This window comes from Micromys minutus (assembly GCF_963924665.1).
Source record: "Micromys minutus genome assembly, chromosome: 2".
Taxonomy (NCBI): Eukaryota; Metazoa; Chordata; class Mammalia; order Rodentia; family Muridae; genus Micromys; species Micromys minutus.
In genome coordinates this window covers 29,575,519-29,600,409 of record NC_137971.1, presented here as the reverse complement: position 1 = coordinate 29,600,409, position 24,891 = coordinate 29,575,519, and the positions used below count along the sequence as shown (strand labels likewise).

At 45.1% G+C, this 24,891-nt stretch overlaps 1 protein-coding gene across 1 annotated transcript in view; it reads right to left on the bottom strand.

The window, feature by feature from the left end:
* The window catches only part of GLDC (glycine decarboxylase), a gene marked incomplete at both ends in the record, with an annotated part of 61,543 nt that extends 47,021 nt beyond the window's left edge, over window positions 1-14,522 (bottom strand). Inside the window, 4 exons of the mRNA XM_080912900.1 lie at window positions 3,240-3,375; window positions 6,591-6,637; window positions 12,967-13,044; window positions 14,296-14,522. Coding sequence (XP_080769026.1) covers window positions 3,240-3,375; window positions 6,591-6,637; window positions 12,967-13,044; window positions 14,296-14,522 — 488 coding nt within the window. The remainder of the gene's footprint in view (window positions 1-3,239; window positions 3,376-6,590; window positions 6,638-12,966; window positions 13,045-14,295) is intronic.
* Window positions 14,523-24,891: the final 10,369 nt, after the last annotated feature.

Here is a 24,891-nt window from a genome sequence, read left to right as displayed (position 1 = left end):
ATAGTGTCTCATACTCATAATCTCTAGGGATGCTCATAACCCCCCACCCCGTAACTCCAGATTCAGGGCACCCCACACCTCCAGATCACTCTAATGTCCTTTGGTCTCTGTGAAGGACACATGCATACACCGGTAACATGCACATACATAGAAAAACTTTAGAATCTTCAATTTCACATTTATTTAAAAAGAACAAGGAGGGAAAAAAAAGACCAGGTATGGTGGTGTATGGATTTGATACCAGCTTTGGGGGGGGGGGGGTTCAAAATTACCCTCTGCTACATGAGAGTTTGAAGTTAGCCTGGACCACTCCAGACCCTATTTCAAAAAAGCCTAAAATGAAATTACATAATTTAAATCCAAATAAGGACCATCAGTCTTCCAATGGCATCTGTACCTGCCTAGCCTTTCTTTGTTGCCTTACTAATCTGGCAATTCTTAAATGAAATGGTCAAATATTTGAGGTGCAAATGTGTGTTTGACTCCCCATTCAAATATCTCTGAGGCTGGCAAGAGAGCTCACTGGGTAGGAGCACTTGCCATCCAGCCAAAAGACCTAAGTTTGGTCCCCAGAACCCACATGGGTGTCCTCTGAGCTCCACACTTGCTCCACAGCACATTCATACCCATAAACACATGTGCACACAAGGAACAAAACAAAATCTAAAGATCACTGTGGCTTTCTACTACCCATGGGAAAAAGCATTAAACTTCCTGACCACAGTTGCTCAGTCTGAGTTGCAATGACCCCATGACCTCTGTCAGTGGGGTTTACTTACTCCAACTTTTGCATGACTAGACTTCCTGCTGTTAGCTCCCTTTATAATCTAAGGTTGAGGTAACCCCCGCTGCTTTGAAAGTCACTTGTTTCAAGGTTTTAAAGTAGTTACAGGTTGTTTTGTTTTTTTTTTTCAACACTGTAAAAATATAACAGGCATAAATAAATGTTCTTATTAGCAATGGCCTGTGAAAGGAAGTAAAGAATAACCCTACTTCATGGTTCAAAATTGCTACCAAGTCAGGCATGGTGATGCTCATTTAATCCCAACACTCAGGAGGCAGGGGTAGGGATCTGAGAGGTTCAGGCCAGCTTAGCCTACAAAGCAAATCCTACAACAGCCAGGGGAATTACAGTGAGATCCTATCTCAAAAACAGAAAGAGAGAAGAGAGAGAGAGGAGTGGGGGAGGGAAGGAGAAAGGGAGAAAGGGAGGGATGGAAGGAAGGCAGGCAGGAAGGAAGGAAGGAAAGAAGCTATCGAAGAGTAGCTGGAGAGATAGTTCTGCAGTTAAAAGCACCACTGCTTTTTCAGAGGACCAGGGTTTGATTCTCCACATCTATCTGGTGGCCACAACTATCTGTAACTCCAGTTCCAGAGGGACTTTATGCCTTCTCTGGCTTCTCTGGGCAGCAGACATGTATGTGGAGCAGAGAGGTGCATACGGGCAAATGCCCATACACATACAATTAAAACTTTCAAAACAGGTTTTCAACCTTGTCATGAAAGGGCTGCTGTTATATATACATAAGTTTGCCTCAGTCATGGGGGGAAAAGTGTTTAAAACCATTTATCTGAGGAACTACAGAGGTTCCTTGGTGGCGTAGACACATGAGTTTAATATCAGATACCAAGAGGAATTAAAAGAGGGAAAAATAAATGATCCATAAGTGTGTCTTAATTGACACTAATTCAAATGCTATCTTTTTTTTTTCTAGATGCATTTTAATATATATTTCTTAAAAGTATCTACACATCTAAAAATAGTTCTGAAGTAGGTTACTTGGTAATATATTCAACACGATGTTGGCATTCATTCCTAAATAACCAGTTTCCTCTATTATTTTGGTTATGATTTTCTTTTGGAATCAGGGAAAACATAGGGGGCTTTCAGAAGGGCTCATAAAACTCATAAAAAGCCCATTCTGATCTCACTGCCAAGATTACGAACACCAGAAAGCCACGAGGCAAACACAAGGGTCGAGATTCGTTATTGATACTTTGGGACAGTGGGTCCCACGAAACAAGTTCTAGATCCAGCGTACAGTTTCTCTTAGGAGCCCAAATGTCTGTGTTCTCTCGAGTCTATGTGACCCATTTATTTTCACCTCACGTCACCGGAATTTGTTGGCTCCATCGCTATGGTAACCATTCAGAAGTATAATGTGAAGTGCACCACCCGCGTGTTCACGGCCCTCCCTATCAGCATGAGCAGGGCGCAGTATCGCTCTGGGGTCCCGGCCAGCTTTTGGATAATGCAAAACAATATTTAAAATGCACCCAAAGCCGGAGGCCAAAAAACAGACTATTATCTCCCTCTGAAAACACGGGCTGCCCCCAAATGAATTAGCATGCCAGCTCACGGGCACAGAGAAATATGGCAGACATTCTGTATGGTCACTAAGAGCAAAGGCCACAAGCCAGACCTCCGGCGGCAGAGAATGAAATCAACCTTAGCGTTTCCCATGCAAACTTTACCAGAGCCACAGTGGAAAACAAGCCCTCAGCTAATCAAACACATTGGCAAGCACATTCATACAATGAAAACACTTTCTCTGTTGATGGGCCTGGTTTCCTGTTCTCTTATTAAGATGAAAGTAGTGTGTTTCGCTGTGAAAATCTCCACACAGGGGTAGAGAGTAGACACGGAGGTGCTAACAAACCCAGTTCCTGGGAAGATGGGACAAGACCAGCAAGATGGCCGAGCAGAGAAATTGGCAAGGGCAATGGGACCAAGAAGCTGGTAATGCCAAGCACAGGCCTGCCCAGAACACACATGTTCACATTCTCAGTGAAGGTCAGCAGTAAAGCTGATGTTACAGTCCTCGCTCTTTGGACACCATGACTTCCTTCCTGTCAGCTTCGGACCAAGAAATGTGGGGATGAGAGGGACATGAACATTGAGACTTAAAAACCCTGGCAAAAGACAAAAATCTGAGATGCGACATTTACGAAGTTCAGACACAGCCTAAAATGCCCCAGGATCTCACCGAAGAGGAACAAAGCCTTGTCCAAAACAGCATAGAGATTCAGGCTGATTCATGAACAGATCACTAGATCTGGACTTTATGCAAATAGAAGGGGAAAGAATCTATTTCAACATCCAAAAAGAAATTTCCCAATCAGAAAGCATGTGGATTCCTGGAGTTTCGAGGGCAGCAGGGGGCAGCTGTCAGTGTGCGCCATGGACTACCGGGCACACATATCTAGTGTGCCTGTTCTCTAGCAAGGAGATACATTACCATCCAGAATTCTCCAGCAAGTTCCGCAAAATGGCCTGGGGCACCGAGCAGTTATAATAGCCCATGCCAATGTACGATCTCCAGATCTGGTTTTTGCTTGCAATGGTGTGCAGAGTTTCGAGGATTTCATTCTCACCTGGTTGTGGGGGAAAAGGAAACAGGTTACTTGAGAAAATGCCCCCACAGGGAGCTCTGCTTACAGTTTAAAAGCCTCCTGTTCTCTGAGTGTTTATATCAGGAGATATATAGAAAAATATAGTCATCCACCCAACCATTAAATAATACTGCATGTGGAAACCTGATAGGAGGCCCACAGATTCCTCAATATTAACCCCTCATGAATAGAAGCCAGAGGTTGATACTTTCCTTGATCACTCTCCAGCTTGAGACAGGGCCTCATACTGACCCTGGGACTCATTAATTCAGCTAGACTTCCTGGGCAGCAAGCCCTAGAGATCTGCGTGTCTCAGCCTCTGGGACATGCTTGATCATGGTTAGCTTTTATGTAGATGCTAGGGATCAAACACAGGTCCCCATGCTTCTGTGACAGACACTTTACCCACAAAGTCATTCCCAGACCCTGATTCTTACTTAACTCTAGTTCATTCAGTACACTCACTCTCCCCCCTCCCTCCCTCCCTAGCCCCCTCTTATCCCCTCTCCCAATCCCCCTCCCACCCATTGAGCTCCATTCAGTTCTGTCTCTCTGAGACAGCATCTCACTATGTAGCCTCTACTGGCTTGGAACTCAGAATTTAGACCATCTACCAACCTCCCTGAACTGGGGTTAACAGTGTGCATGCACGGCCTCTTTATCCAACTCTTTAACAGTTGCCTAATCCATGGGGGGAGGGGCTGTATTTTTAAATATATGCTTTATTTCCTCTAAATAAAGTATTTTCTCTTAGTAGTATTTTCCTTTTATACATTGTGTGTGTGTGTGTGTGTGTGTGTGTGTGTGTGTGTGTGTGTGTGTGTGTAAAAAGGTACTCTTACAAGTAGCTCATTGACCTTCTGGGAGCTGCAGGCAGTTGTGAGCTGCCCTGTTTTGGGTGCTTTGTATGAAACTTCAGTCTCTCTGCAAAAGCAGTAAGTGCTCCTAAGTACTGGGTCACTTCTCTTGCTTCTTTCTTTCAGTTGTCTAACAGTCTCTAGAGACAGGCAAGGCTATAGCTATATGTGTGTGTGTGTGTGTGTGTGTGTGTGTGTGTGTGTGCGCACACACACACACACACACACAGCTTATATTGTGTTTAGAATTGTTTTACTGAACTGGTTATTTTCTTTGTCATTTGAAGGGCTATTAAAAACAAAAACCAAAACCTAGAATTCAACAACATAAAGTTACAATCATAATAAAAGACTCACATGAACTCTCAACTAGTGTTCCCATAAAGGGACCTAGTTAGAAAGGAATTATAAAATTCTTGAATTCGGGAAATCCAATCACCTCCCAAATAATCTTAGGAACGGAGTGATTCAAAAGCCCAGTAGGAGGCGAGATTAATTAGCAGTGCCTAGCAGGCCAGCCAAGCTTCAATTAAGATCCTGTGCAAGATGGACAGGTCCCTGCTCCACATTGTGCCATCTGGACAAAGGTCCAGCTCTCAAATGAGAACAGTCTGAAAGGATGTGCTGGTCAAAAAAGAGCTTAGCTCTTAGATGCTATAGAGTATTTTCTAGTGGGAGAATATGACTCTGTTCCATGGGAAGATTGTTCTATATAAGGTGTGGAGAGTCAACAGAGAGAAGATTGGGGTCACCAGTTCGCACCAGAGCCAAGAGAAACACAGGAGAAACAGTGCTGTCAAGTGAATTGTGTTTCCTAAAGCAACAATACACTGAGATCAGAATCCTTGTTATTTTTGAATGTGACATTGCTTGGGTATTGAGACTTCACAGATAGATATAAATACTCAAATTAAAACAAGGTCATACTCGATAATTTTCATCTAATAACTTGGTTTTACAAAAACATGGGAATTTGGGCACGTTTGACAAGTCATTCAAAGAGAGCACCATGTTATGTGTGGACCATAATGATGTATCTACAAGCGAAGGGATGCCAGCAATGACCAGAAGCCAGAGAGGGATGGAAGAAATTCTTCCTCAGAGCTCCAAGATGAAACCAATCTGTCAGAATTGTTTTCATCTGAACTCAGCCTAAGAGAACAAGCCTTTTGCTTGAACCATCCAGACCGCAAAAGGACATTTCAGTGACCCTAGCTGATCAATACAGGCTCAGACATTTTCTAGAGAGGCTACAGGACAGTTGTCCTTTCTGGACACTGAAACCACAGCTAGGTCTTACCTCACCAGACCAAAAAAAAAAAAAAAAAAAAAAAAAATCCATGCAATGTGAAGACTCTACCAACCCAGATGGTTTAAAGGGGGTTTATCTACTGGTACTATTTATAGTTGCTGCATGTTTCCGAATGTATTAAAAAAAAAACAAAAAAAAAAAAAAAACAAAAAAAAAAAAACAAAAAGCCAGGCATAGTAGTGCACATCTGGAGAGGCTAGGGCAAGAGGATCAGAGTTTGAAGCTAACCTAGGCTGCACAGTGCAACTCAAAAGGAAATAAAAACCAAAACCAAGAAAAATTCAACCAATACAGAGGTGCAGCAATTTGTTACACCACCTCAAGGTGACTTGGACAAATGTCACAGTCAATTATTCAGCCCAAACATCTGCCTCGTCTCTAGCATAATGGTACATGACTTTAACTCCAACATCCTAGAGACAGAGGCAGGAGGATCTCTGAGTTTGAGGCCAACCTGGTCTATGTAGTAAGTTCTAGGACATCCAAGGCTACATAGAAGACCCTGCCTCAAGACAAACAAGAACAGCCTGAGCATTGCCCATTCATCCTCATAGTCCAATGTTGGGGATACAGGAGATACTTGAATTCGTGTTCCACAAATGGCTGAATCAAGATAACTAATTCTATCTGACTCCATGTCTGGCAAAAACAATACACTGTTAATTGACTTGGTTAGAAATAGTTAGGATAAGGCTGACAAGTGCTTCTCTCACAGCCTGAAGACGTAAGATCTCCAGAAGGTGGCCACGGTAGGAGGAGGGAAGTGATCCGTGAAAGGTGTTCACTGACCATTACAATGCACCATAGCATGCATGACCCTACACTCACACACAAGATGCTGGCCAAGGGATCCTTCCTGGTTTCTCCTGGTGAGTTAGGTTTTGACATAGTCAGCAAAGACCTGGGCAAAGCCCCACATTTCAGTTTTCTCAGGGGAGTCTTATAAGAACTGCATCAAATAAACAGTTTCAAATTTGGCCAGTGTGGTTTCAAACTCAGGAAACCTTCTAGGTATCACATCTACCAACGTGAGTCTTTCAGTGCAGTGGACTCCTTTAGCAGGAGCAGGGAGCCTCTGTGGGGACACACAAGTCTCACAAATAGGAAAATGGCTACTGTGCCCAGATAACACAACATGTATGGGGGTTAGAGGTCATTTATGGACTCAGTTCTCTCCCTTTACATGGGTTCTTGGGAGCAAACCCAGGGCACAAGGATGCTTACTTTTTGGAGCCATCTTGCTGTCCCCAAAAACGCATTTTAAAACTCAGAGTCAGAAAGTCACAAGCAGGTCAGGACAGCAACAGGAGCTTTGGGGTTCAGTATAGAAGCCAAGAAGACTGCTAAACTACAACCAACTCATTGACCTCTTCCTAGAAGGAGCTCCACTCTCTGTAGCTGGTCTTAGCTACTTTGTGGGGTCTCCTTTTTCCCACCCTTCACCCCCACCCTGATTTCACTCCCTGTCTAGGAGAGAAAGGATAGAGGGGAGATAAAGATCCTTAAATCATAATTTCTTCTTGTTTCTTCTTCTAGCTGGCCAGTGCTACTTTGTGAGTTCTTCGTTTTCCTACTCTTTATCCTCCTCCCTGATTCCAGCCCCATCACTAGATAGAAGTGTCAGGGCTTTGAACCTAAATGTTTCCTCTTGTTTCCTGTTTGAGCACTACTAACAAACTGCAACCAACCCCCATGAAGAACAGCAACCACCACCCTCACCTCTCAGGGCCCTTGCATTTATATACCCTCTGATAAGATCCCAGGATCCCAAACTTCACACAAATCTGCGGCTGGCTAAACCTCGCCTCTGCTAGAACACGAGGCAAATCACAGTCAGCTGCTGGAGACAGTCCAAAGCGGCCTCCTGTCCCCACACCTGGGATTAAAAGGAAAGCCCATTCTTATAACAAATATGTCTATGTTTTTTTAAAGAAACCAAAACTCCAAAACTGTGACCACAGCTGTGCTGTTTGGATTTTGCTATCAGAACAGCAGTCATTCTTTCTTTACATTCATTTTCTATTTCCATAAGGGCTTCAGTTTTCTAGTCCTATGGTGATGGCCCTGGCTGTGTGTGGTCATTCCCAATAATGTAAGACAGCTTTTATTATAGATCTGCAATGGACCCTCCTGAGGAGCAAGACAGACGGGCCAGTTTCTTCAGGGAGAATAGTCTAGAATCCCTGGAAGAAGGCAGCACTCCCATTCTCTAATAAGTAGCTTAACAGACAAGACTGGCTAAGTCTAAATCCAATGACAGTCTTACAGGGGATAAGAGGTAGGGCTGTCTTTTTGATTGAGAAATGGAAATAGGAACTAAGATGGTGTCTGACACTTGAAAGAGAGCAGGAAGCTGCACGTAAAGAAGCTCATAATGTTTGATTCCTAGCAGGCAATTCAGCATAGGTGAGGAACAAATTCACTATACTTGGAAGCATGAAAACTCCTTTTCAATGGCTATTGGTGATGCACGCCTTTAATCCCATTGATCAGGAGGCAGAGGCAGGTGGATCTCTGTAAATTCAAGGGCAGCCTGGTCTACAGAGCAAGTTCTAGGCCAGCCAGAGCTGTATAGCAAGATCACCTCAGAAGAAAACAAAACCTTTGCTATACTTCTAGATGTGATGGGGAATGTCAAACTCTAATTGTTAGACTATAATTCCCATCTCTTCCTTCTGTATCCTCTCAGCTACCCACAGAAAAAGCCAAATTTATATTCATGTTGATTCTGCTCTTATCATAAATTCTTCCCCATGGTCTTCATGCTCTTTTTTTTTTTTTTTTTGAACACTTAGGGAGGTCATAGAATGAGCCTTTCCCTGCACATCACTTGTAGCCTGGTGAGTGTGGAAAGCCAGCTACGATGTGGCTTGTGATTACTAGCTCTCAGAGGGCAGAGGCAGGAGGTTTAAGTTTGAGGCAAGACCTTGTCTCCAAAAGCAAACGGCTGGGGACATAGCTCAGTCATACAGCAACGCTGGATTCTATGCCCAGCACAGGGTGTTGGTAACTTGACACAATCTTGACTCCTGTGGTAAGGGAGCATTAATGAGGCCTACACTGATTCACCGCTCTCTGCTCTTCACTCTATCTAATGTGACTCTGCATCTTCACGCTCCTGCTGCCTCGACTTATGCGCAATGATGGGATGTGACCCAGAATTGTGAGGCAAACAAGTATTTATTACAGCATCTGGAAGCAAAACTAAGACAGCAAGTTCTTGGTCATGCTTCCTAAAGTGTGAATGCTGTGAGGAGCTGTTCCCACTCTCTCAGCAGCCACTTAGCATACCTGAACTCCCCAACTAGGAGGACATTGCTAAGATAAAAATCTAAGACCTCAGGCTTCCTCACCCATGCATAATAAAAGCTGCTCTATAAACGCCAAGCTTGGTGTGTACACAGTTTCAGATGTCTTCTCAATGGCTGCTTATGTCTCTTATCTATTCAGAAAAAGTCACCTGGGTACATGCACAGAAGGGGCAACCAAGTGTACTGAGAATCCCAGTTAGCTGCCATCTTGACATGTCCACATAGCAATGGAAGGAAAGGAGAGAAAAGGGAAAGTTCATAGGTTCATCGTCAGCAATGTATATGCTGAGCCCAGGCCAGTTGAAATGGAACCAAGAAGAACCAGGCCTCAAACTCTATAATCTGGACTACAATCAAACCCAAGTAAAACTCCCATCAGAAGAACGGTGCCCACGTGTCACTGCTCATCTGCCTTGGAAATTACAATTAAGTAACTAGGAAAGAAATGAAGACAGAACCGGGGAGCAGACATCTATTAAAAACCATGAGAAGGCCAGGCACAGTGCTCTGTGCCCTTGATGCTAACACTTGGGAGACTGAGACAGAAGGATTACCATGAGTTCAAGGATAATTTGGGACACATAATTGAGTCAGAGGCCAGCCTGAGCTGCACAGTGAGATTCTGTTCTCAAAAAACCAGAAAGAACCAGTTGGGGACAAGCTGTTTTTTTTCCCTTATGCCTTCAGCCCTGCAGGGCTGCTGGACACCACACTCCCAACTGTGTGCTTCCAACCCTGCAGCAGTTTAAGCAATCTTTCTCACTTCCGAGCAGCAGGTTCTTCCCCTGTGAAACAAGCACCTGCTTCTGACCTGTTTATTCCCTTGCCTCAGGGAATTACATAATGGGCTGGTCCTAATGGACAGAGAACAGAGTTCAGTGCCCTCTGGGCTCTGCTTCTTAGTCTCTAGGCGGAGAGGGAGGGGACTGCATCTGATCTTGGAATTCACTGAGCACACCTCCTTCCTCCTTATGTAACTCCACAGGACAGAGACTTTCTAAAAAGCAGCTTCCTTGCCATGTGCCTAAAATACCCAGAACCTTGCACCAAACACATCTTTCTGTGGAGACAGGGTCTCACTATGTAGCTCTGGCTGACCTGGAACTCTTGCTGTACAGACCAGGCTGGCCTCAGATTCAGAGAGATGCCTGTTTCTGCCTTTCAGGAGCTGGGATGAAAGGTGTGCCAACACACCTGGTTCAAATAAATGTTTTAACAACAGCGTTGGGCTTAAACACCTGGCACATGGCTGTGGTTACTGAGATTTCTCAGATGAATGAATCTGTACAAGAAAAACACTCTGAAATGGGCAGGCTATGTGAGTCAACATGCATACTGCCTTTTTCAATACATGCTCTCCATTTGTAATCCCTGACAGAACCCTCGATTTCGGTCTTAATTATATAGGAAGATGCATTTGGGATTCACTGTAACCCCCTAATCTGAAGATAAGATTCCTGTGATCCTATACAGTATTCATATACACCACTCATATGCTATTTCTCTTCCTTTCTCAATGTCTTCCTTCCTTTCTTTTTGTCATGAGGGATTAAACAATATAGGAAGATGCATTTGGGATTCACTGTAACCCCCTAATCTGAAGATAAGATTCCTGTGGTCCTATACAGTATTCATATACACCACTCATATGCTATTTCTCTTCCTTTCTCAATGTCTTCCTTCCTTTCTTTTTGTCATGAGGGATTAAACAATATCCTCGTATGTTAAGCAAGCACTCAACCTGAGCCACACCCTAAATGTTTATCTATATTTTTACACAAATACAAGACAGAGTGTAGTAGTGCATGCTTATATATAATCCTAGCACTTGAGCTGAGACAGGAAGATTGCCCTGCCCTGCTTTGGAGGCCAACCTGAACTAGCCAGAGTCTCAAGGAAACAAAACAACTGGGCTGGTAAAATGGCTCAGCCAGCAAAGGTGCTTGCTGCCAAGTGTGTCAAGTCTGCTTGAGTTCAATCCCTGGGACCCCCATGGAAGGAAAGAACCAGCTAGCCTCCATACACATTCTTATATACAACACAAATACATGTAATAGCAATGAAAGAAACATGCACTTGCTTGCACATAGAACACCTCTGAATAGAAAGCTGAGGTCAGAGGAAGAGCTGAGTCTCACTTTCCCTTGAAAATCTTATGCGTCTGAGTTTTGGACAATGCATTTATATTACTTATGATAACAATTATGTGACGACACCATTCCCGGGGCGCAGTTGGGAAGTGGACAGGTGTGGCAGTTTCTGAATGACACTTTCCCGGCAGCCCAGCTAGCAGCATCTGCACAGATGGTAAGCAGTGTCACAACCTCTCCCAGTTTGTCACCCTCGTACACTTGGCAAGGCATTAAGAGTCTTCCAAGAGGACCGAAAACCAACATGCTCATATTTGAGTTTGTCCACTCAATGTCACGAGTTGGAGAAAGGTCTTCCTCTGCCAGAGGCTGAAGGGAAAAGCTGGGGACAGACTGCAAGGGTGGAAATTGTCTTGGCAGATTTTTCTTGCCATCATGCTTATATATCCCTGGCTTCAGAATTGTGTGGGGATCATGAGGGGAGGGGGGACGGTAAGTGTTGACCACGATTAGTGCTTTATGAGAGATAGTTTCTGTTATGATTTTCTGAGTTCCTAATTGGTGTCAAGTTTCCTCCCTGGGAAGTGGAGGATTTTCCATCAACTTCTGTTCAATCATAGACTTTTTCACTAAAGGAAACCAAACCAAACCAGATCCTGTCTACTGTGCAGCAGAAACTGATGGAAGGCCCTTAACTACTGGCCTTAGACCCATTTCTTGTTACACTAGTAAGGAAAAAAAAAAAAAAAAAAAACAAAACACTGTGAATTTTAAATGCAGCTTTAAGGAGATACGTAAATCTGGCCTACAATTCCAGCTGCAGCCACTGCAGGGAAGTCAAGGCAGCAGGGACTAGGAAGAACCAATCTCCTTCCATCAACAGTCAAGAACAGGGAGCAATTCAATGATGGTGGCATAGCAGCACCTCCCTCTTCAACAGTACAGGACTTCCTGCCCAGGTGCCAGTCATCGGTGGACCTTTCAACTTCCAGATAAGGCAATCAAGATGATCTCTGACCCAAGACATCCCTTTCCCAGGTGATTCTAAACAGTGTCAAGTTGACAATTAAAGTAAAAACCATAGGGCTAGTGAGATGGCTCAGTGGTTAAGGGCACCGGCTGCTCTTCCAGAGGCTGAGTTCGATTCCCAGCAACCACATGGTGGCTCACATCCATCTTTAAGGAGATCTGATGCCCTCTTCAGGCAGGCAGATGCAGCAGAGAACTCAGCAGAGCACTCATACATTAAGTAAATAAAATTAAAAATAGTAAATAAAACAAAAATCACAAGTTACTATGTGGTCAGGGCAATAGAAGCAACACAGAGGTCTGACTTCCTTCACCCTATCCCAACTTCCTTCTCTTCTCCAGATCTGGTCAGACCAGATTCCAGTTAGCAAGCCATTGTAACTCCTCAAATCACCACTGCCACCTGAAGGAGTGGAGGCATGTTTCTCCTGTGTTCTGATGGCCCCTTCCTTCACAGTACAGAGTCCTCTGCAGCAAACCCTGCTCTACGAAAAGCCACGCAGCTTCCAGATCAACAGAATAGCAGCCACAGTGGTAGAGAGAGAGGAACTTGAGGGATAGCGTTATCTGTGCTTTTGTTCCTCAAACCCAAATCTCTCCTTCTGTGGGGAGGCCTCGGTCATGGCCTCTCCGTTTTACTTTTTAGAAAGCAAACATAGAGAAACACTGCAACTCCTAATATTTACCCAGAACACCAGATGACCTACGTGTTCGTACTCAGGGCAGATGCTGAGGCTGAAATGAAAGTCTGCAGTTTGTTTTTCCTCCTCTCTGCCCAGGGCACGCACGCTGCTATGTCCTGCCGAGCAAGAGCACAGGGGAAGTGTGTGTTCTGAGAGCTTAACTCAAACAACTCACCCTGCCTAAGGCGAGACCTGTGGTTGAATTTATACTCTCACCAAGTAATGAACTGTAATCTCTTTGCAGACAGGGGCATGGATTAAGAAGAGCTGTGTTACAGTGTAATAACTTACCTATCACAGGGTCCATAGTCGGCTGCTACAAAAATTGTTTTCCTAAACGATTCGGTTATATTCCTACAAGCAAAAGCTCTGGGGAGAACATTTAGAAATGGAAATTGGACGCAATCGGAAAAGCCCTACACTGCCTACAATAACTTTAGACTCAGAGATGTCACCTTTTCAGAGTTTAATAATCAGCAGTGAGAATGCATACTTAAGCTCTCCATTTGTACTATAAGGACATCCTGGGAATAAGCAAAACAGGCCTAAGCGGAGAAAATGAGATTTATGGGGCTAGAATGATGGCTCAGTTCATTACAGACACCTGCTGCTCTTGCAAAGGACCAGTGTTCAAATCCCATCACCCACACTCAGCTTCTAGGAAACCCTCTAGCCTCCAAGGGCACCCACAAGTACATGTACACATAAATTAACAACAAATGTTTTGTTGTTTTAGTTTTGGCTTTGAGGCAGGGTCTCACTAAGCAACTCTGGCTGTCCTGAAACTCACTATGTAGACCAGGCTGGCCTCAACTCACAGAAATCCACCTGCCTCCGCCTCCCAAGTACTGGGATTAAAGGCACAGGACACGATGTCTGCCATAACTTATAAATAAGGAGATCTAAGTCTTTATCCACAACACAACATACAGAAAGCAAGGCACAGCTCCTCTGGGCGGACGGTTTAGCACGCAGAAGTCAGAAGACAGGAAGAGCTGCGTATAACTTGCCCCAATGCTTCTGCCTTCAGAATCAGTGCGATGCCCGTGCCTTGCTCCCTGTTGCATGAAGTTGGTCGTTGAACCTCTAGGTGCAAGGTGGATGAGCCTTTCCATCTCTTTCCAAACCCAGTGACCTGAGCTGACCGGCAGACCTTGAAGTCTTTGGCACTTGATGCTTTCAATCCTCAGCCTCAGCTGAACACTTAGTGACTCATTCGTGCTCCTAGATGGTAAATGATGACTGACTTGACACCATTCAACCTCAGCAGGCTGTCTGAGGGGTGACCTCCAAGTTTACCACCAAGATAAACATGCTGATGCTTTTCAAATTACCGTGCAAAGAGAATACGGGCAGGCAGCTCCCAAACTCCTACCACCCTAGAGGGCGCTCTTGATTCTGCGGACATTTTTCCTCCGTAGACAGGAGAGAGGTCCAAAATCCAACACAGGGACAGAACACTTGAGGAAAATTGTCTTCCTGACCCTGCTGACTACCCGACTGTTCCACTCCACGTGTTCATCTTCCCACATTCTGCCTCTGTCTGTCCACTGGGGAAGTCCCTCTTTCCCACGAAGTCACTGCGGAGCTGCGGAGCTCCCTACGCTTTTCAACTCTTACCGTTCCCAGATTTGCTCAGTCATCTCAGAGTCGCTGGGTTCGGTCTTCCTAGCTCTGTTCCATTCTCCCAGGATCAGAACTGCAGCAGTCTGAGGGCACCTCTCATCCCTGCTTCCACCTTGTGCATTTAGCACAGTCTTGGTGCCTGCTTCCAGGAAGAACTGAACTAGCTCACATTTAATGCACGCAACGTAGGCGCTTTGGCTCTGAATCCTCCGGAGTGACATCTCATACCTTGTTTTCCTTACTCCCTGACTATGAAGGTTTGTTTACAGTTTACCCATCACTCCTCAAACAGCCATGTGTTTCTACACGTTCTCCTCTGCCGACGCCATCATCTCGGTCGGTGTCCATCCCATTTGCAGAGCATTCAGTATGTACGTTGCTGTCAGGGACCTGATCTTTATTACCACTTGGCTTTAGTGTATACAGTGCCTGTGTGTCATCTTCCGCCTTCCAAAACCCCACTTTATATTCCAAGGGCATCCTCACTCAAATACACTCCAACCCCTCCCCACATTCACATGTGATTATTTAAAAAGAAAAACATTATATTTCGACATTTCTCTCAACAGTGTGGTCAGCGGTAGTTTTATGTAGCAAAGCCCAAGAAAATTTAAACAAGCCTCTCAGAACTCGAGGATGGAAAGCTGACAGAGGAAACCATGGAAGCAGACCTACAACGACAAACTCAAAACAAACCACTGCTAACAAAGGCCATAGGAAACACCAATTCAAAACCTAAAACGCTAAATAGTCCGGGGGGAATTTCATGTAGGGACCAAGGGTCCTTCCCACCTTAGTGATCTCCAAGGGTAACACTGTATCTACAATGCCGCATAATAAGTGATTATGATAGCATTGACTATTTTTGATGCTATTTAAAAATTCACATTATGTAGGGAATATGTACACATTGGGGAAGAGGCAGCATTTTTTTTAAGGCAGTGAACTATTCTAATACAATGGTCAATACAGGTCATTGTATAGTTCCAAACTCCTAGAACATACAACATCATTATCCACTATTGACTAAGACATTATGCTAGTTCCTGAGTTAGCTATGAACCATGAGCAAACATGAGTTAATACATATCCATCAGCCAGACATGACGGTGCACATCAAGTCTAGCATGCAGGAAGCTGGAACTATGATAACCACAAAGATGAGGCCATGGGTTGCTTAAGATGAAGGGGAGGGAGAAAGGAAAAAATGTTCCATTAACTGTAACAAATCAACCAATCTGGTGGGAGGCGAGGCCGGAAGTGTAAAGGAAATGTGTGGATACTACACTGAAATGTTTATAAAAAGCTAAATCTCTAAATATCTTTAAAATACTTTTTAGAAATGTATGTGTATTAATATTTTTGCCTGTGTAGCACATGCATGCCTGGTAGCCAGAGGCCAGAAGACATCAGTTAGACCCTGGGAACTGGAGTTACAGGAGGTTCAGTTGCAAAGGGTGCCGAGAACCAAACTCCATTCTCTCCGAAGCCACAGGTGCCCTTACCCACTAGGCTCTGCACACTCTTCTTAGCAAGTAGACACTAAGAATGAAGAAAAGGATAGACCTAATCAAACCTCATGGCAGCTTGTGGGGACTGTAGCTTATTACGGTTTTAGAGAAATTTTTTGGCAAAAATTTCTAACTAGCAGTAGACAGCCTATAGCTTTTCTAGACAGTCCACTTCAAACAAACAAAATTAAGGAATGTTATATGCAAAATGATTTTTCTTTATTTTTATATATAGTTCTATTTGTGTGTGTTTTTTTTTAAGACATAATTTCTCGGTGTAGCTTTGGCTATGCTAGAACTAGCTCTCTGTAGACCAGGCTAGCCTTGCAGTAAAAGACCTGCCAGTCTGCCTCCCAAGTGCTGGGATTACAGGTGTGTTTCTAAAAGACTAGTCTGTACTCTGTGTATGTGCACACACTCGTGAGTGTCAGGGAACGATCTGGGCAGTTCATTTTCTCCTTCTATCTTGTAGGCTCTGGGGATTTATCACACTTAGTTCCAAGTACTCAAACTCTCAGCCTCTCACCAGCCAATAAAACAAAAAAAAAAAAAAAAAAAAAAAAAAAAAAAAATTAGATATCTTTATTGATGCTAGATGGATTCCATTACCCTTTGAGAAGGGATTGGGACTGGGGAAGACAGTCCAACTCCCAGCACCCTGGTCAGCGAGCTCACACCCACTAAGTCTAGTTCCAAGGACTCCTTCTTTATACTCCATGGGCACCTGCACTCAAATACACTCCTGCCTCTGCTACTCACATGTAATTATTTTAAAAAAAAAAAAAATTTAAAGATTTCTATCAACAGCGTGATCAGTGTAGTTTGATATGTCAAACAAAGTCCAAGAAACCTTAAAATATTTTAATGCTAAAAATAAATGTTATAAAGACTGCGATTTATGGGCTTCCTAGCAGTCCTGAGGCTGTGGGTTCAAGTCCTAGCAATTCAAATACCACTTCTAGCTCAGGATCAGAGGGAGCCATAAATATGTACATAACCAATAGCCCCTGTTGGAACCATGCCTGAGGCCCCCTCACTGCCCCCCACTCTAAAGTTTGTTTTTTTTCCAAAACTCAAGTCTAATTTTTGCTACTTCAAGTTCAGAATCAATAACCTTGACTTTATCATTTGGTTAGTCCACAATCCTAGTAGTAAATGAGGCAGATGTATCTCAGTTGGGAAGGATTAGGAGGAGCCAGAAATACTTAAGAGGGCCTCGGGGCCTCGGGCCCTCCAGATAGGACTGACTTGGAAAAGGAGAGCTGCCTCATTCTGAGTGCTCAGATCAGCTGGAGACTACACAACCCCCCGGGTGAAAAAGTTATCACTTGCATCGGCATTGCACAACGTCCCTCCCCCATCACTGCCCTCCATTAAACATTTATTTAAAAAATCATTCTGACGAGCACACCTTAGAACATTCAGTTCTCAGGAGCCTCATCCAAACTCTCATTCTGACAGCTCAGCGCCTCGGCTCCAGCTGAACGGTCTGAGCCCTGGGAGCCTTGCTCTCCTCTCTCCCAAAGCACGCCCAGGAAAAGCAGTGTGTGGGTTTGTGTAAACTTTAATCTCTGTGGCATTTGGTTGGTTAGCTTGGACTAGTTTAATCTGGCTCCTTAGAGATGACGTGACTGGAAAGATTTACACAGCAAAATAGAACAGTGCGACTAAAAACTCATCAGTTTGGTTGCTGAAGTACTTTGTAATTAACTAGAACATTAATAGAAGAAACAAAATAATTAAAAGACAGCGCATACTGTTCAGAGGAAACCAATGCCCCCACTAAAATAGAGTTCTTAACTGACTTATTTACCGGATTTATTATTTTGGAGCAAGGTTGTGACTGAGGAGGGAAATTCATCCGAGTGGAATTAAAGTGGCCGGATTTTGAGCTGAGAGGTATTGCTTGCTTCTCGGAGTAATGACTGAATGAGACTAATTTATAAAAGTACTTTTGGGGGGGGGATGGGGAGCAGCATTAGGAATGTGAATAAATAATTTCACTTTCTGAAGGAGAAGAAATCTCTTTCCAGACTGACGGATCCCTTGTGTCCCGTGGTCCCAGTCTGCGGCAGCATCCTCCAGGTAACGGACTGTCTCTCACCCATCCCCACCGCACTCCCTTCATCCCAGTGGCGGCCCCAGAGCCCCACACGGACAGCCTCATCAAGGAGTCTCTCATCCCCGCCAGGGCCGTTTGTGACAAAAGTGGCTACTCCAGGGTGACTGGCTCGTGCACCTTACAAGAGTCAGGCAGGACTTTCCTGCTTTGCCTCGGACGCCGCAATGCCACGACTAGAGAGGGGCGACGGAGCCGGGCACCTGAGTTTGCATCCTGCCCCCACCCAAAGGCTACGACCCTGGCGACCCTGGCGAGTTAAAGAGGGGATGATAGCTGCGCGATGGTAGGGCGGTGTGGTGGTTGGTAGTGTGGTGCAATGGTAGTGCAGTGGTGGTGCGGTGTGGTGTGTAGTTCGGTGCGATGGTTGGTGGTGTGGGTCTATAGTTCCAGTATCTGGGAAGGAAAGAGTCCATGAATGTGACCAGCCAGGGCAACAAAATTGAGACCCTTGTCTCTAAAACAGAGGGCAGAGGGGGAGAAAGACTGACTGGCTTGAAGATTAAATAAATACACAGAAAACACTTTTCAAAAGTGCCCATTGGGGCACTACATAGATGTTTACCATTATATTGTTACGCAGAAGTACTAACCCAAGTATCTACTCTTCACTTTCAATGAGGATGGTAAAGACAGCATCCTGCTCTTAAGGTACCACATCAAACAAATCTTTACTACAGAAGAATATTAGTACACCGGGGAAGTCAAGTTTGAGTGAGGCTGCTCCACTCCTAAATGCTCCTGTTGGGGGTGACAAAAAACCTGCTGTCCTCGAAGAGACCATTACTAGCCATGACACAGTGGTGTAAAACATCCAAGCCTTTATATTTGTAAACACAACATCCCTAACCCTCCACCTTTGCTCCTTATCTCAATAAGTAAGCTATATAGGAGAGGGGAGGTAGGAAGTGAGAAGTTTGACTGTAGAATATTTTCTCCAAGGGACTTCAAAGTCTTAGGAATGTGTTCCAAGGGACACGATGAAATGTCTTGCTAGAAAAATCTGAACTAAACAAGTCATTTTTAACCCCAGCACTCAGGAGGGAGACAGAGGCAGGTGGATCGCTCTCTGCCTTTAAGGAAAGCCTGGTCTACAAAGTTCCAGGCCAGCTACAGGGACAGGGAGAGCCTATTTCAAGAGAGAGAGACATAGAGAAAGAGAGAGATAGAGAGGGGAGAGGGGACATTGATTGATGTTGTACAAGGGGCTAATCTAGACATTCTGCTTTGAAAGTCTCAGGAAGGCCATTATTTGCACAAATATTCACCAGTAGCTTCCTTGACAAATAAACAACTGGGGCCGGATGTGCCCTTCTTAAATCTCAGCTGGTCTCCAAAGCTGGGCTAGCCAGGGCAACAGTGAGACCCTCTCTTCTAAAAAGAAAGTAGGAATGGAGGAAGGAAGGAAGGAAAGTCATAAACACAAAATTGTTTTCAAAAATACAGTTTTTCCTCATTCTGGTGTACACATGATAGAAACTTTACTCAATAAGGACCAGAAAGTCACAAGTTTGAGGCTGCCTGAGCTGCCTGAAAAGACCTTACTTGAAAACCAAGTAAGCCAACCTCATTGTTTTTTCTCATAGTTGATGGCTCAAAATTTTGGTGTCTGGAAAGTGAGATAGATACACCTTATAACCCTCTGTCTAAGTCTCAGGTGGTGTTCTTGTTGAGCAAGCTCCTTGCAATCAGAATTTGACAGCAATGAGGGCAGCGACCCTCAGTAGAGCTGGAGGTAAAGCATTCCCCAGCTCCGGCCAGAACTGGCTCAGGTATTCTTCCTAAACAAAAATCACGTTCGCATCTAGAATTCCTTCTCACAGAAAAACAAACCAAACAAGCAACAGCAAGCAAGCAAACAAAAACATTCGCCCTAGGGAAGTATCTCTAAGATCTGAGTAGCCAGGCGAAGGAGCTTGGTGGTTTTCTGAAAGAATTCTTCAGCTCTGACCGCGCCCTTAACGTCTGGATTCTTCCCTGACTCCTAAAAGTCAAAATGCCCAAAGACAGTATTTGGACCATTAAAACCATTCTTACTAAGAGGCGGTGAAGAGATGTGCTCAACAGTTAAGAGCATGTGTTGCTCTTGCAGAGAACCCAGGTTTGGCTCTCAGAACAGTCATCACTCCCCACAACTGTGGGGAACTCCAGTTCTAGAGGACCCAACAGCCCATGTGGTGCACAAACAAACGTAAACCAATCTTAAAAAAAATAATAATTAAAAAGAAAAGCCTATAAACAGCCTGAAATTTCTTAACCAAGCACAAATTGTTTTTGTGAACTTTTCAGGAAAAAAAAAAACATTCCGGTTTGCAAATTCGGTTGAGTGTGAGAGGGGAAACACAGTAACACAGAAGAATTTGAAACTCTGGTGACTCTTGAGAAGTCTAAGTTCCCTCCCAAAAAAAGTCTCTACTCTAGCAGCACGACCTCAGGTGATTCCTTCTTCCTTTCAGTCTCACCTGACCTAGGGAGATAACAACCCTCCCAGCTCCGCAGGAAAAAAGCCCTTCCGGTGGGCGTGCATAAGGTGGAGAGTCCTAATCCAACACGTGTCTCTTGGCAAGGCCTTCTTTGGAAAAGCTCTAGGTGTCTCGCCTGCAACCCAGGGAAAATGAAAGGGGCTATATAGATTCTTCTCGGGGAAGAAAAATTCCAGCGTCTTAGGGCCTGTCCAATACTGAGCAATCCAATCCCAAAGCTGGACCATTAGAGATCATGGCCGGCAAAGCAAACGGAGCCCCGGGGAGTTCTCCCGGCTACTTACATACAGGGTCTTCCATTTTCAAGGGTCTCTTCAAGCGGATGCTGGCGGGGACCGTCTTCTCGATGAGTTCATCAATGCTCTAAAATTAAAAAACGCAAGCTGGTGAACACGGCAGGCAGAGAAAATGCCCGAGTTAGGAGAGCCATCTCAATTTTCATCTTCAAAGGCTGGTAGGAACTTTATTTAAATCGTCTAATTAGGCGTCCTTTTTAAAGTGAAACTTCAGGAAACAGAAATCTTCTGGAGAAAAAAAAATGATGGAGCTGGACGGTAAATCCGCTACTCCGGGTTCGGGAGCAGCAACTGGAGCTGACCGGATTAATGTACTCTAAAGTAGGGAATCCTCCTCCTTTTCCGGCTAAATTGGGGTTCGTCTGGAGTTGGGGGTATTTTTTAAATGCACTTCCGAAGAGCGGGAACAGCAGAAAAGTTAAGAGAGGAGGAGGCACCAAGAGTGAGCTCGCTTCCAAGCTGGGGCCCGGGACGCAGGAGGAAGGCAAGGTGGGAGCCCGGAGGCCCGGCGGGCAGAGCCCCGGCAGGGTGGAGGGTGGAGGGCCTTACCGCCAGCCCCAGCGCCTGCAGCATCTCCCTCTGGTCTTTGTCTCCCGGGCCGATGTGTCTCCGGGCGAAGTCATCGTGTCTGGGCAGGAGGCGCTCCAGAAGGCGCGAGGCCCCAGCCTCGCCGCGGTCCCCGCCGCCACCGCCACCGCCGCCACCGCCGCTGCTGTCCCGGCTCCGCGGCGCCCAACTCAAGCTGGTGCCCCGAGCCAGGCGGTGGCCGCCCCCGGCTCCGCGGCCCAGGCGCAGCCCCCATGCCCTGGCACACAGCTGCATGGACGCTGTCACCTCCCCAGCCCACGAGGGTCAACGGCGCTCTCCGGCCCTCCTCTGGTCCCAATGCCCCGCGAGTGGCCGCTGCAGTCCCTGGGTCCCCTTCCCGACCGCTGCGGGCCGGACCGGAGGACGGGGACTTGTGGGCAATGAATGGGTGCAACGAACTGCACTAACTCCGGCAAAGTTCCTCCGCCCCGGGAGGCACCTGCTCCGCACACTTTAAGCGTAGCCCGAAGGCGGGTGGTGGGATGGGACCAGGACGCCTGTAGCCAATGGGAAGGGGTTGTGGGCGGGGACGAGGCAGGGCCCTCCCCTTCTCTCTCCTCTTCTCCCACCTCCTCCCGCTTCTTTCCCCTCTTCAGCCTTAGGGTGGAGTCCCCTGCCTGATAGTGGGGAGTCTAAGGTCCCCAGTCTGAGGGCCCCAGTGTTTCTCACACGAGGTTCAGGATGCTCCCTGGGCTCGCTGGCAGGGTTGTAGGGCCCTCTGGGGCACAGAAACAGTGAGGGCAGCCCTAAAGTTAGTGAAGTTCCTGGACCAATTCACTGAGACAGAAGACAGTCCCCTACTGAAGGAAGACTCCAATAGTTAGCTGGTCTCTCTCTACTCCTTGACTTTAGGGTCATGTCTCAAGAGAACCATTATGCTTGCAGAAGTTAGAAGTGGACATCAGATTCCCTACAGATGGAGTTATAGGCTGTGGTGAGCTATTATGTGAGTGCTGATAACCCAGCTGTAAGAGCAGCAAGTGCTCTCCACCATTGAGCCATCCTCCTGACTCCACTTGTTTTGAGATGTGATGGGAATCAAAACCCCAGCCTCCATCCAGCACTGAACTACAACCAAGCACCTTTTTCTCCCTTTCTCTCCCTCCTTTCTTTGTCTCCTTCCTTCCTTCTGCAACAATTTGATATGCACTCATTTCTGAAATTTAATCTTCATTTATATGGAATGCATGAGTATGCTGTTGGTATACTGAATATATTTTGATTTCCTAAGTAAACCCAAACAGATACTATAACGGAAGCAAAAGCATCTTCAGGAAGCTGACACCCAAAGACAGGAACCTGGGATTGGCCTATCTGACCTTTACACCCTTAACAATGACCTTAGAGTTAGAAGGAAAGAGAAACTGGGTCTTGGGAAAGGCACTAGAAACAGTGTTGCCTGAACTATGAAGGACTACTAATGTATCTGTTGCAGACAGGTCTTTGCTAGACCCAAATAGTTGCTAAGTTAGGCCCTTCCAGGGGAAAGACTTTCAGGGAAGGGCTAACTACAGTCATGAGTTTTCAGGTTAAAATGACAGGTCAGAAAAGAAGAAGACTTCAGTGTTCTGAAAGTATCTCTTCATTTCTGTTGCTATAGGATGAGTATATTTAACAAATCACTTAGATCCAGTGTTGGATTGCCAAATTTCTACACAAGTTGACTTCATAACTTTACCTGGTCTTCTGTCTAAACATCAGAAGGAGAAGATTTTAGTAGTTTGGAATGTACATGACTATTCTGAACAGCAGATTCTACTGAGATAAGCTGCATGCCGTAGTACTTTCAGAAATCACTGTACTTGGGAGGTAAAGGCAGGAGGATCAGGAGTTCAAAGTCAATCTTGGATACATGGGAGATTTGTAGACAGATGAGGTTGTATGTGACTTTGTCTCACCCCTCCCCACCCATGTAATACACCCCCCATTCTCCCTCTATAAACAAGCTCCTCCTTTTTTTAAAAAGATTTATTTATTTATTTTATATGAGTACACAGTAGCTGTCTTCAGACCCACCAGAAGAGGGCATCTGATTCTATTACAGACGGTTGAAAGCCACCATGTGATTGCTGGGAAGTTTACTCAGGACCTCTGGAAGAGCAGTCAGAGCTCTTAACCACTGAGCCATCTCTCCAGCCCTAGCTCCTCCTTTATTAACATACCTTCCTTGAAGGTCCTATAATTTCTCCATAAAGATGTTAATTATGCAAGGAGCTGTCAACATCTCTTAGCTTCTAGGCCCATAGCCCAAATCATACTCCAGGAAGGCGAATAAGACATTTGATGTCAGAGAAGAAGCTTTTACAGGGAACAAATCACAACACGTTGCTCATAACAAGATTTCTGCCTGACATTGAATTCCTGACCAAGTGAAAATTGAGGTTAAATGAAAATTGCTGATGTTTGTGGTAGCAGAGATTATGTACTCAGTTATGAAATGGTTAGTATTAATTATCAACTTGACAGAATCTAGAATCACTTGGAAAAGGGGCCTCTTGGCATGGCTGTTGGAGATGGAGTATCTTGATTAAAATGGAAAGATCATTGTACTGTGATTTGCAGCTATTTTCCAGGGCTAGTTCCCTAAACTATAAAATGGAGCGAGTAAGCTGAGCAGAAGCATGCATGCATTTCACTGTTCTTCTGACTGTAGACAATGTAACCAGCTGCTTCCAGCTCTTGGTACTTTTACTTTCCCACCAGGATGCATAGTAACCTGCAACTGTGAGCCAAAGAAACCCTTTCTCCCTTAAGTTGCCTCTATCAGAGCGCTTTATCCCAGCTATGAAAAAAGAAACAAAGGCAAAACATAACCTCAAACAGGAGTGGCTCTCAGTCTGCTAAATTGGCTGATGTAACCCAGCACAACGATCTCTTTGGTAAATTGGGCTAACGTAGCTGATCGTTGTTGGCACAGTTGAGAAGGGAAGAGCCTAAGGTTTGATAAGAAATTGACATAAACAAAGAACTTCCCATGAGCAACACCGTCTTCCTTTCACCAAAGCATTGGGAAGTCCACTGGTAACAGGAGCACCAGTGGGTTTGGAAGCCCTGTCCTTGCTGTCCTCTGCAAGTGTGATGACTGTGGTGTGAGAAGGCAGTACTGGTATAGGTTCCTGTGTTACAGTATGTGGTGGTTTGGAAATGCTTGGCCCATAGGGAGTGGTGCTGTTAGAAGGTTTGGCCTTATCGGAGGAAGTGTGTCTCTGGGAGCATGGACTTTGGAGGTCTCCTCCTATGCTCAGGCTCTACCCACTGAGGAAGAGATCTTTCTCCTAGCTACTTTCTGAGGATGCCAGTCTCTCCTGATTGTCTTTGAGTCAAGATGCAGAACTCCCAGCTCCTTCTCTACTACATGTCTGGCTGCATGCTGCCATGCTTCCTGTTATGATAATGAACTAAACCTCTGAAATTGCCAGTCAAATGAAATCTTTGCCTTTATAAAAGGTGCCTTGGTCATAGTGTCTTTTCATAACAAGGAAAACCCTAACTAAGATCCAATAGTAATAGTGCAATCCCAGAATTGTAAAACCCCATGGCAGCACTAGTCAACAGAAAAGTGACCTGGATGATTTATAGGGGTGTACAACCTA